The 12455-nt window shown below is 35.4% G+C and overlaps 1 protein-coding gene across 2 annotated transcripts in view; it reads left to right on the top strand.

The window, feature by feature from the left end:
- arhgap29a (Rho GTPase activating protein 29a) overlaps positions 1–12455 on the top strand; it is a 185899-nt gene that overhangs the window by 153282 nt on the left and 20162 nt on the right. For both annotated transcript variants that reach the window (XM_051933276.1, XM_051933277.1), the window contains 8 exons: positions 5268–5340; positions 6442–6502; positions 8188–8325; positions 8619–8683; positions 9233–9343; positions 11011–11091; positions 11329–11517; positions 12182–12319. In XM_051933276.1, coding sequence (XP_051789236.1) covers positions 5268–5340; positions 6442–6502; positions 8188–8325; positions 8619–8683; positions 9233–9343; positions 11011–11091; positions 11329–11517; positions 12182–12319 — 856 coding nt within the window. The remainder of the gene's footprint in view (positions 1–5267; positions 5341–6441; positions 6503–8187; positions 8326–8618; positions 8684–9232; positions 9344–11010; positions 11092–11328; positions 11518–12181; positions 12320–12455) is intronic.

Genomic DNA, 12455 nt, shown 5'->3' with positions numbered 1-12455 from the left:
GATATGCAAACTGCAGAGGGTCAATGGCGTGTTGAACCTGTGGCCTAAGGTGGTGAAGCAGCAGCCTCTCCATGGTCTTCATCACATGTGATGTCAGAGCAACAGGCCGAAAGTCATTCAGCTCACTAGGACGTGATACCTTTGGGACTGGGGTGATACAAGATGTATCAAGATGATACAAGATACAAGCATATGTGAATCACATTACAGTGATGCATTATTAACAGTACAACCACAGAAAACGCTCCGTATTAACAGTAAGTGCAATTATCCATATTACTAACGGTAGACAACGGATAACTAATGGAGTCACGGTCACGGCTTCAAAACGATCCAGCTCAACTAACGGAGCTACAAAAGCGAGCCCGCATGGATAAAAACAATAGACATAGGCGCCTACAACGCGCGTCTGAAACCGCGGAAGCAAAACTGTCTCGGCTCCAAAACCAAACAGCTCCGCATGAACAAATACAATGTACATAGACACCTACAACGCGCGTCAGAAACTGCGGAAGCAAAGCAGGCATGGGTTCAAAACGAAAGACCACAACTGACGGAGATACAAACACGAGCCTGCCTTGAACGCAGGCGCCTACAGCGCGTGCCTGAAATGCCGCAAGCAATGCAGGCACATATCGCATACATTCATCAATGTATTTCGGGTTACGCCGACAATAATCTCTTTCAAATCTATTTTGGGTTACCCAAGACCAGGGGTTGGGGAGCGAAGCGAGCAGGGGGCAGAGCCCCCTAGTGAACCTATAAAAGGGCAGCTTTTTCCATTCTCTCTCTCTCTCTCTCTCACACACACACACACACACACACACACACACACACACACACACACATTACTGCTGCCAAGCAAGCACAGCAAAAGAATCATCTTCTTCTGTCCTGTACTATTAAAAGGTAGGCTCAATTATTAAACAAACTGTAGTTCACGTACTAGGCCATGCACAAATCATTAAATTAACACACCAACACAAAATCACGTTTCGCATTTCCTTTAACATACACATTTTATGTTTATATGTATCTGAAAGTTTTTCAGCAATTTTTAGCATACTAGTAAACAGTCTCCATACAGTCTATACTGGAAGAAGAATTTCTTACGGTATTGTAGACCAACTGGTGTATCATCCACTACTAGAGAAAATCTTTACCACTTTGTTGTTACTGTTACACAGCATTCCAGAATATGGATTGAAAAGGCTGCAATGTAAAAGCCCCACCCTTTTTATAATTAGCATAATGTCAGCTCCATTTTTGTAATCAGCATCTTGAAAGGAGCAAATACCACACTCTAATCTCCCTTTCACAAAATATTGTCAAACCCTAACTTGGTTTTCCCTAGTTTGGTGTCCCTTGATTGGAGCCTTTTTTTTAAATACTAGCCATACAAATCATTAATAATATTCATTGAGGTTTGAAGCTGCACTGCAGTTTTAAAATAAGAAAAAATCAAAATTATAGTAGGTGCTGCAGGCTTGATGTGCTTGTTTTTATTTAATATTTGCTATTGTTTTCTTCTTTGTTATGACAAACATTTAACTTTATTATCAACAATGTAGTTTTGTTAATGTTGTGAGCAGCAATTTTACACACTGAAAAAACAATAGCACATATCTTTGATTTAATTGAGAGATAAAGAGTCACAACAGTGCCTATAGTATTTCATGCAACTTTCTTCCAGTACTTGATCCACTAAAAAATACACAAGTACAATTTCAAATTTGTTTACTCCACTGTCCACAAAATGCAGAACAGAATATGGAGAGGATAGCAGTTCATCAAATGGCCCCATCAGTGCTTGTACTATATACCCACAGTCACTCAAACTGAGGCCAATTTAAACTCGCCCATTTAACGTAATGCATATCTTGGAGGATATGAGAGGAAAACCAGGAAAAACTCACACATTTAAGGAGACCATACAAAAACTACATTGACAGAGACTGGACAATGAATTTGAATCCAGCATGCTGCATTCATAAGGCAGCAGTGCTAACCATAAACACCCATGCTGCCTAGTACACAACATTAAATTCTACTTATCTTTTTATTTGTAAAAATAAGGATCAATCTCTGGTGCATTTTTTTTTTTTTCTTTTTTCTTCTTAAGCAGAGAGTCAGTATGACAGGGTGTGAGAATCCATTTCCACAATCCACATATGATGCATTTAATATTGCAAAATAGCACGTCTATGGAGAGCTTTATTTGAATATTCTTTGTCAGTGCAGAGTTAATTAGAGAACACAGCTGTTACAAATAAAGTGGCCAAATGATAATTGTAATTTTTACTGTACAAAATGAGAGAATGTGTAAGTTTGGTTTGATGGTGCAGTGTTTCCTACTGCTGTCTCCCATCTCAGGAAGCCTCAGATTTGATGAATTTGCACATTCTCTGTGTTTTTTTTTCCCCTCTCGATATTCTGGTTTCCTCACACACATATTTGGACAAATGGATGAGGGTAAATTGGCTTGATTTAATATGGTTGTGAGTAGGCCTAGTGATGGACTGACGTTTCTACAGACTTGATTCTTGCCTTGCGTCTAAAGCTGCACCCTGATTTGAAAATGAAAGACTAACCTATACTGGCACACAGTTCACTATAGTGCCACAGCACCAGACTTAAACCAAGAGTTATCAGTTATCAAGGATGGATGTTTAATGACTACCTCTGTCAATCCAGGGATGCACCCATTCCAGCAAGCGTCGGGCACGAGGCAGAAACAATCCCTGGACGGGGCATCAACTCATTGCAAGGTAGATACAAGCACACACATGCTAGCGTCATTTTAGCATTACCAAATCCCCAAACCTACATGTCCTTGGAAGAAAACCAGAGCACACTGTGGAAAATCACCAGGAAACCATGCAAACTCCAGACAGGGAACACCAGAGACTTGACTTCCTGTGAGGCAGCAGCGCTACCACTCCACCACTGTGCCACCCCCTCATGTGTAATTATTAACAGTGTTCATTTTTTTTAATTAGTGATTTATCTGTAAAATGTAACATACATACTGTAATGCATTTTTATCATGAAAATGATATAAAGTATAAATCCTGCGGTGGGTTGGCACCCTGCCAGGGATTGGTTCCTGCCTTGTGCCCTGTGTTGGCTGGGATTGGCTCCAGCAGACCCCCGTGACCCTGTGTTCAGATTCAGCGGGTTGGAAAATGGATGGATCTAAAGATTCTAAATGTGCAGAGTGCTGGAATATTGTAAATTTAATGTGTTCTGTGTGGCAATTGCTGCTTGCCGCTGCTGTCGGTTCAGGAGGAAGCCCTAGAAGCACATAGCGATTAACAACTGGGTTGGTTTTAAAATTACGTTTGTGATGGTCTACTTTAATGCTAAAATAAATACAAGATTAAAGTAGAAATTTCCATTTTAATCACAAAATAGACCTCTTCACTGTGTCCCTAATTTTTATTCTCTGTGGCTTAAATACGATACTGTACTTTCTGATGCTGTGGTGAAGGTTAAAAAAAAAAAAAAGATGGGACAGAAGATGGTATGTGAGACCTTTAAAATATGTTGTGTATTTATGTTGGGGAATATGCAACACACCACAAATGCATTTGTATGTCAGCATTTTGCTTCACCACATTGAACCATTCATCAAACATCAAAGCATGCACATCAATCCTGTAGGATCTGCAAAGTGGCTTGCTGTCATGTGTTGATAGTAAACAGAGACTCTGATGTCACATTCCAACTTGAACACACTCCGCCTTCTGTTTTTTTTTTTTGTTGGTACTACAACTAGTGAACACGTTGCATTAATTTCTGAGGATGTGCTCGGAGGGCGCGTCAAATGAACACTGGAACACATCAGCCATGATGCATGCATGTACGCATTCTGAGTGTGAAGTATAAACTGGCCCTTAGACCAGGGTCAGACTTTCCTGCACATACTGAAACACTCACCCATTAGCACATCCTGCTGCATTCAGGCTTCTGCCCAGGCTGTCTCTTTCATTTCTGCTTATTTCATTTTCAGGACCCTTAGCACACGCACACACACACACACCATACCATTCCTTAGTCTGGTGACTTTTCTCCTACACTGGTATAATGACATATGCTAGTCACTGCTTTCTTAAATCTCTAGGGCCTATGAGCTCTGGCCCCAGTCTTTTCTTCTTGTAAATCCCCCTGCACACACTGGGTACTGACACTAGTTAGAAAAACCCAGAAAGATAGTAAAACTAACACTTCAGCTGTGTAAAACTGTAAAAACCATAATAAGTTGATTACAAGCACAATGAAATGGCTAAATCTCTTTCTGCCTTGCAATGTTATTTTCAGTGCTTTCTTCACTATATTGATTTTAATTACTTTATAAAGCACAGTGCAATAATTTCCTCTATAAAAAGAATTGTTTAAATTTCCTGCTAGGAAAGGCAATGTATAAACTATATTTTCCTCATTAGTACTGTATGCTCTGTATTCATTTAACTTTTCAATTGCTTCCAGTTTGTTTATTTTCACACCGATAATGTTTTTAATTATGAAAGATGAATTTACTGTTTACATCTGAAACCTGGGGTGGGAATCGGGAGATATGACTGACTGTTTTTGTTTTGTTTTCCTTCCTTGTATTCAGTACTGTACAGTTGTAGTGCCCACCGGAGTCAAAGCCTCCTACTCGGCAGTGTGAAAGATAACAGGTTCATTGTACTCTGAGGTTAGCCTGCAGTGAATATGGCTTGTTCCCTCTTTCCATTTTGTGACATGGTGGATGTCGCTCAGTTAGTGCTTTTGTACTTTGTGTGGGAAGACCTTGAAAGACTTTTTTCAAGTGTAAAATGTGTATCTTACTTAGTGCAATTTATCCACTCATTCACATCATTGTAACTTATCTGTTTACTGAAGCTGTTCTGGAGCAGCTAATCTGTTCATCATAATTATTTATTTTGTGATTAAATTGTGGTAGTCTTTGATGTGTCACATGACATGGCAGAGTACCATATAAATAAAGCAAAGTCAATTTCATTTTTAGTTTGTGCTTATATAGTTGGTTACCGGAGCCTCAGAGTTCCAGCAAAACAGCAAGGTCCACTCTGAAAAAATTAATTGATGCATCCATGATGTTGGTGCAGTAACTGAAAGGGCAAGGAATGAAAAGAGAAACCAGTGATCAGAAACCAGAAGTGAAGTGCAGTATGCCAGTTTACTTCAGCATTCCAGGATGATGAAAAGATATATTTGGGTGCTGTATATTAACATTGATATCTTTTTCATTTGTTTTTCAGAGTGTCTGATTTCCTTATGGGAGATGTAGACAGCGGTTCAGCATTGGGGATTCCCCAGACAAGAAGAAGTCGGGTAATTATTTTTTTAAAGTATATTAAACTTATATTCCCTGGTTTCAATACCAATTTAAGCAAGCATTCTATTTTCCACAGCTGTATCTTTTTCTTAAATTGCTAGTGTTAAGCAGTTGTAGGTAATCATATAAATGATTTATTTGTAGTAATTTTAAGGTTCTTATATAATGAAATGCTAAATAGCTTTGTGTTGTAAATAATCGCTTTTTGGTAAACTGCCTTAATCAGGATTGCATTAGGCTGCAAATATCTTTGTTATTGAATTTGTTATAATAAGCCTATCACTTTTTACTTTTCTGATTAGCTAATTATTGCTTTACATTTATCTTATTGTTGAGGAAGCTGCTGTACTGACAAACTCATTTAGGAAGATGGGCTTTAATTGTTATGTACACTAAACCGCCCCACTAGCACATTGTTAACAGTTTAAGATCAGATCATCTTCTAGTCTGTTTGTAATTCTTTAAATTTAGACAATGTAGCACCAAGCGTCAATGATTATTAACAGAATATGTGTGAATATTGAAGGCACAGAAGTACTACATGAAAATGTATGAATCACATGTGTATTTTCTACACATGTATGAACATTGTAAGCTGACTTGTAAAGTACTTGCTATGTATAGTCCATGTATATTTATTTACTTTATATATAACAATGTACAACATATACATATATCTGGCAGTGGCCTGCTGCCTGCTTTGTATCTAAGATAAAACTTGGTCCTGTGCACCCCAAAATTGAAATGGCAGGTTTAAAAATGTTATTTTTGCAAATATGTCCAACTCCCTAAAACCATATACTTGGAATAAGGGGCTTCAGTAAATGGGTTAATAGAAAGGTTTAAGAAACGGATGGCTAGGCAATGTATACCAGTGTTAATTTTGCACATCCATTTTGTCATTGTTTTGGATTGGTTGTGATAAAGAGTCGCCTAACAATGCAAGTCTGTTTTGTTTAGATTGTTGTTGCAGTATGACATGATAGACTCTGAATTATAGGCTGCAACACGTGGAAGCAAGCTTTGGCTTCTTGGTTGTTGTTAACTGAATTCCTGATAACTAGGATCCTGTTTTTTATTTTTCTTTCTTTGGTCAGTCCTTTGAAAGCCTTTCATTGGAGCAAGGAGGAATAATTTCGGAAAAGGATGACATTCAGGGTAAGAACTGATATGTGGGTATTTCGCTTGCAGCCTTTATTTGCAATATCAGTAGGCAATACAATTTTTATTTAAGCTGAGTACACACTAAATGTATTATTCATACTTTATTTGTAGAAAGTACATTGGTACATGATAGTAAACTGGCTTTTTAAAAAATATGTACCTTAATTTAAAAAAATCCTTTGCATTTGCCACATATATGCATTTTTGTGCAATTTAATAAAGAAGAAGCTACACTTACACTTCATGCAGCTTTATTGTTTTATGTCCTTCACAGCAAGGTGAAGTTTTTAAAGGAATAAAAGTTTGAGATACAGAAACTACCCGTTGAGTCCACTCCAAACTACTTAGAGGGTATGAAAATGTTTTGATGAGAACAGACTATTAAGTCCAGCATAGTTCAGTCTGCTTCACCCAGTGTGATCTACTTAAATTGCATTAAGAAGTTACTAAGGGTACCAGGAATTGAGAAGCACATTACATTTTGGTTCAAGTGTTAATGCCATATATTGTTTGAATGACCTGAAAAACTGAGTTTATATATCCAAATGTACACATGGTAGAAAAAATTCAGGGGGGAGCAGGGATGTGCATATAATGCTATATGTCTCAGTTTAATAGGTGAGCAAGGATTTTCTTTTGTGACCTGAGTGAATTAGTCAATTATGAGATATGAGATCTGGATTTTTTGCATATTATTATTAAGTAGTTGTAAGATTACAAATATGGCAAAAATAAAATCATATAAAATAGCCAAATGTCAGACACTGCACATTTTTTCATATACTGTAAGTAGTGGATAATATGCAGTACATAAGCACATTTTTAATGAACGTACCTAAGTATTTCCTTTGTTGTATTATTTGTGCCAGATGCATTAAATAGTGCTTGTATTTTATAATGTGTATGTCTGTGCATACATTATTTGCATATTTATACTGTATATAATGTTATACAGCTTCTGCCAAATAACACAAAGAGTACATGACACATTTTCACCCTTATTGGGGTTAGGGATGTGTGTGTATATAATATTCTAACCATCCATTCTCTAAATTCTATCCTATAATGAAAGAATCCCCAACTTTCCACATACTATTATTATTATTATTATTATTATTATTATAAGTTTTATTTATGTAGCGCCTTTCATACACTCAAGGACACTTCACAATTCAATACACACATTAACAAGACAGTAGAAATTACATACACGAAAAGGAATAATACTCATTGAAAAGATGTGTTTTTAACAGAAGTTTGAAATTAATAATAGATTTTTCCACACGAAGGCTGAGAGGGAGAGAATTCCAAAGCTCTGCCACCCATAGTTACTAACCTGTATTTAGGTACAGTGAATAACTTAGCGTCCGATGATCGTAATGCATGGGCAGGAGTGTAAGGAAGCAGCAGCTCCGACAGATAATGAGGGGTATAACACTCTTTGAACAACAGTTCTAAAGTATTAAGTATATCATGAATCTCATAGTTATTTTGCTGAAGTTGATACAAATACATAAAAAATCCTGAAGCTCATTTATCTCTTGCCAACCTAAACTGTATGCATTAAGCAAAATACATCTCAATGTTAATATGGCTTTCTTTTTGAGAGCTTGTTTATCCCACTCAGAGCTTCAGCATGTTGAAAGACTGTTTCTTAACATTTAAGTTTTTTTCTTCAGGGCATCTTCGTGCCGAAGAGCTTGACAACATGCTGCTCAAAAATGATAGTGGGATCGAATCTGCTCTGCTGTATGCTAAAGCCTGGTCTAAGTATACCAAAGACATTTTGGCTTGGGTGGAAAAACGCCTTAGCCTGGGTGAGTGACTTGTGCTGTCTGATCTAATTTATCACTTTGTATCTAGGTTTGCAAAATAGCTTCTGTGACATGGTCTTCAAAGAGTGTAGCTTCTGAATGACTTGTATGTGCTGTATTGACAAACAAGTGTTTTGTCTCTGGCACTCATTGATTGCAGTGACATTTCTTTAAAAAAAAAAAAGTAAAATGTTACTTTTGTAAGAAACATGTAGAAAGTGCTTTACTTGTAGATGTTTGTTCTTTTACTTCATTCAGTTTTTATATAGTAGTGAATGTATGTGCTTCTTCCACAGATATGGAATGTGCAAAAACATTTGCAAAAATGGCAGAATCTGTCAAAACTCTTATCATGCAACAGGTATGTGTTTATATCTTCATTTAAATTCTTGATATTAGACATGGTCATTGAAAAGTAGAAGCAGGGCAACATTACATGGGTCTAAATATTTTGGTTGTTATGTAATAAATTATTTCTTCTTTTTCCTTCCTTTAAGTAAAATTTAACTATTACAGTTCTCTCATGTTTATCTTCACAATATATGTTTTTAATAAATCTGAAGTTATGTGTTTTATAAACCAGTAGTAGGCTGTTCTATTACAAATTAAGATACAGAATAGGATTAAAACATAAAAAGGTCTTACTCTTGTTGTAAAGAGCACTTGAACCTAACAATATGGGTTTCTTAGAGGAATAAATTATCGGGTGAGTGATCAGCATTTCTCCACTGTCAGTCCCATTCTTCACTTTTATAATGGGATTTGTGATATCCTGCACAGAAGTATACATTTGCTGACCATTTTAAAACTAATAATTATAATGACCATGTCTAATTGTGTAGGGTCACTGAAGCAATTTGTTGAGACCACATTTAACTGTCTGATAGCATTTTTCTTCTTCTATTTCTAGGAGCACATGCCATTCCGTGAAATATACATCTCTGCGTTTGAAAATGACATTGAATCTAGTCAAATATTATTGCAAACGGCAGCTGCACTTCAGACTAATAAATTTATGCAGGTAAAAGAGCTGACATTTTTCTGTTACTGATTATTTTTCCATCCATTATTTTTTTAAAAGTAGATCATGTTTGTCTGCTTCCTTTGGATTTGTATTTAGAGTTCAATATTCTGAGTATTCTTAGCTTTTTCCTGTGGTTCTTAGTCATTTTTATCTGAAAAATAAACCTTTCTCTAACTGTATCATTAGTACAAATAGCACAGTAGAGAAATACCAACCCTGGTTCAGAAATGTTTAAGAACATCTTTTTTCCTTGGTACGGTTTGAAATGGCTCTTCTTGTGTTTATTTTCCCATTTTTAATTATCTTGTTGCTTTCATTTTACTCTTTTGACAATATATTGTTTTATTTATGTGATTTGAATTTTTTTATTTATAAAAATACAGTATTAGATATATTTATAAACCACATGAGCAAATAAAATATGTATTTGTTTAAATGAACCTTGTTCTTCAGTGGGACAGCTAACAAAGAAATTATTAGATGGATGATTCAGATGAGCAAAGACTGCTATTAGTTATCAGTAGAATGCAGTAAAAAATAAATAAAGCTCTCCTTAGCTAAAGTAAGTAGGAAGTTAGAGACTATTCCGGTAACACTTGCCAAAAGGCAGAAACCAGCCACGAAAGATGAACTATTTCATAGCAAAGCACATTCACTATCACAACTGATAGTCAGATGTTAGTTAAAATTATGTTGCTGGGATGTAGAAGGAAACTCATGGAGGAAGAACAGACTCCACCCAGAAAGTGTCCAAGAGCAATATATGAACCAAGGCGATTAGAGTTGTAAGGCATACTGTATATTCTGACTGTTGTGCTTTAGTTGAAGTACTGAATATTATAGTAGCTGTAGTATACTCTTTTTGATGCAAACAAAATGTTTAGGTAAGGCAATTGACACTAATACAGATAGGTTTTCTTCCTCAAAGAGCCTAAACCCAAATTTGATTCCTAATTGAATGCATTCTGCATATGTTCTCCCTGTGTTTGCATTCACTTTTGCCAGTTTCTCTTGCTTATGTCCACAGTGCAAAGATGAATACTTTTTGAGTACTTTTTATTTATATGTGAAATCTGCCTGTCTTTCCATCTATCTGTCTGTATAATATTTGACCTTTTATAGCTACAGTATATCTATTATATACTCTTATCTATTATCTCTTTCTAGAATGTGGCAAGAATAATACATTCAAAATAAGTAAAGTTTATCAGTTGCTGTTCTAAATATTTTTGTCATATAAATATATAAATATCATGAATACTCAATATCTAAGGTGTAGGATTTACTATATTATGTTTACTTTGTGTCTATCTGACTATCGTCTGTCAATCTTTTTATTTCTAAATTTCATCTTTATTCGTGGTTGTTGAAGTAACTCCCCACTCACTGTGTAAAGCACTTTGAGAAAAGTGCTATATAAATATAAAGATTTACTATTATATAGTATTGAGTTTTCTTCTTTGCTCTGTAAGGTGCCATACAATTTTAAAAACTATTAATTCTGCTATACCAACATTTTTTTGATTAATTATTAATTCTAAATTATTTGAGGGAGTACATAAATGTGTCTTGCTATTGACTACTTTCTTGGTCTCTTTGTCTGTGTGAGTCTTTTCCATTCAGAACATTTACTCTCTTTTTCTTTCTTTATTTTATTTGTTTAGCCTTTGTTGGCAAGAAGGAATGAGCTAGATAAACTGCGTAAAGAGCTTAAAGAGCAATGGCAGAGAGAGCAGAAAAAAATGGTGAGTTGGTATTGTGTTGTTTTTTGATTTGAAATTCTTTTCTAGAACATCTTTTTTATATTTTTTAAATTCCATTTTGATCTTCATACTGATGGATCAGCTAACTTCATTTTCTCTAAATCATTCCATTTTTTGGATTTAATATTTTTATATGTACTATAAAGGTTATACTGCTTTATAGATAACCTTCAGGCCAAAAAAAAAATTGCTTAGTATTTTTGGATTTCTTCTTTGCAGCAAGAAGCTGATTTAGCTTTAAAAAAGGCAAGACTTCTGTACACCCAACGCCATGAAGAATATGAAAGGGCAAAATCCTCCACCATTCGAATGGAAGAAGAACAGCTAAGTTCAAGCATAGGGGCCACAAAGGACAGCAGTAAGCAATTGGAAAAGAGACGGCGTATTGAGGAAGAGTCCCAACAGAGGGTAACACTGACTCAAGTCTGTTATTGTGTAAAACAAAGAATGCCAAAGAGACAGTTGTTACTTAATAGTACCTTTCATTATGAATGTTTTTTAATTCTGATCTTCTTGCCCAGGAAGATGGACAGAATAAACTAATAAGTGCTGTTGCATTAGTTATGTCTCAGTAGGTACTGTGAAAGTCCAATAACCCTCTGATCATTGTAGGACAGTTTTTCACCTGAAGCTTTTTATTGCATTCAGACATATTTCTTTACAATTAACAATAAAGTCCAGCTCATACAGCTAAAACAAGATAAAAAAGTCATTTTTTGTTTTTGTAGTACTAGAAGTGGGGCATAATACCCCTACTGTGCTACAGTATACAGTATGTTAAGAAAACCACAAAAGATACAAATGGTATAATACATGACAATAATGTGCCACTTTTGAATGCCCCCAATTGAGCATAAGCAATAAACTGACAACTGATACGTGTTCAAAATATTCTAAAATATACTCTTTTTTCTGTAATATATAATATAGATTGTGTATATCTGCTATATGTATGTAGACACAGAGAAAGATTAATAAAGTGTATGATTTGTTTGATTCATTGTACTATTTATGTTTAATGTTTATTTTTAAATCTTTTTGTTTACTTTTTTATTCTCCTTGTCTTCTTTAGGCCGCTGAAGCCAGTGACCAATACAAAGCTTGTATAGCAGATGCCAATGAGAAAAAAATTGATATGGAAAATAGCAAAAGTGAAATCTTAACACAGCTTCGTGAACTGGTGTTTCAATGCGACTTAACTTTGAAAGCGGTAATACTTTACAAATTATGTAGTTCCTTCCTATAGAAAGCCCAGTGTACTGATAATTATACTAGAGCGGTTTGATGTCTTAAAAGTTCATATTGTTAATTTCAGTACATTGACGATGTACAATGCCTTTACCTTT

Source organism: Erpetoichthys calabaricus, chromosome 10 (assembly GCF_900747795.2).
Source record: "Erpetoichthys calabaricus chromosome 10, fErpCal1.3, whole genome shotgun sequence".
NCBI lineage: Eukaryota > Metazoa > Chordata > Cladistia > Polypteriformes > Polypteridae > Erpetoichthys > Erpetoichthys calabaricus.
This window is presented reverse-complemented; position numbering and strand designations above follow the sequence as displayed.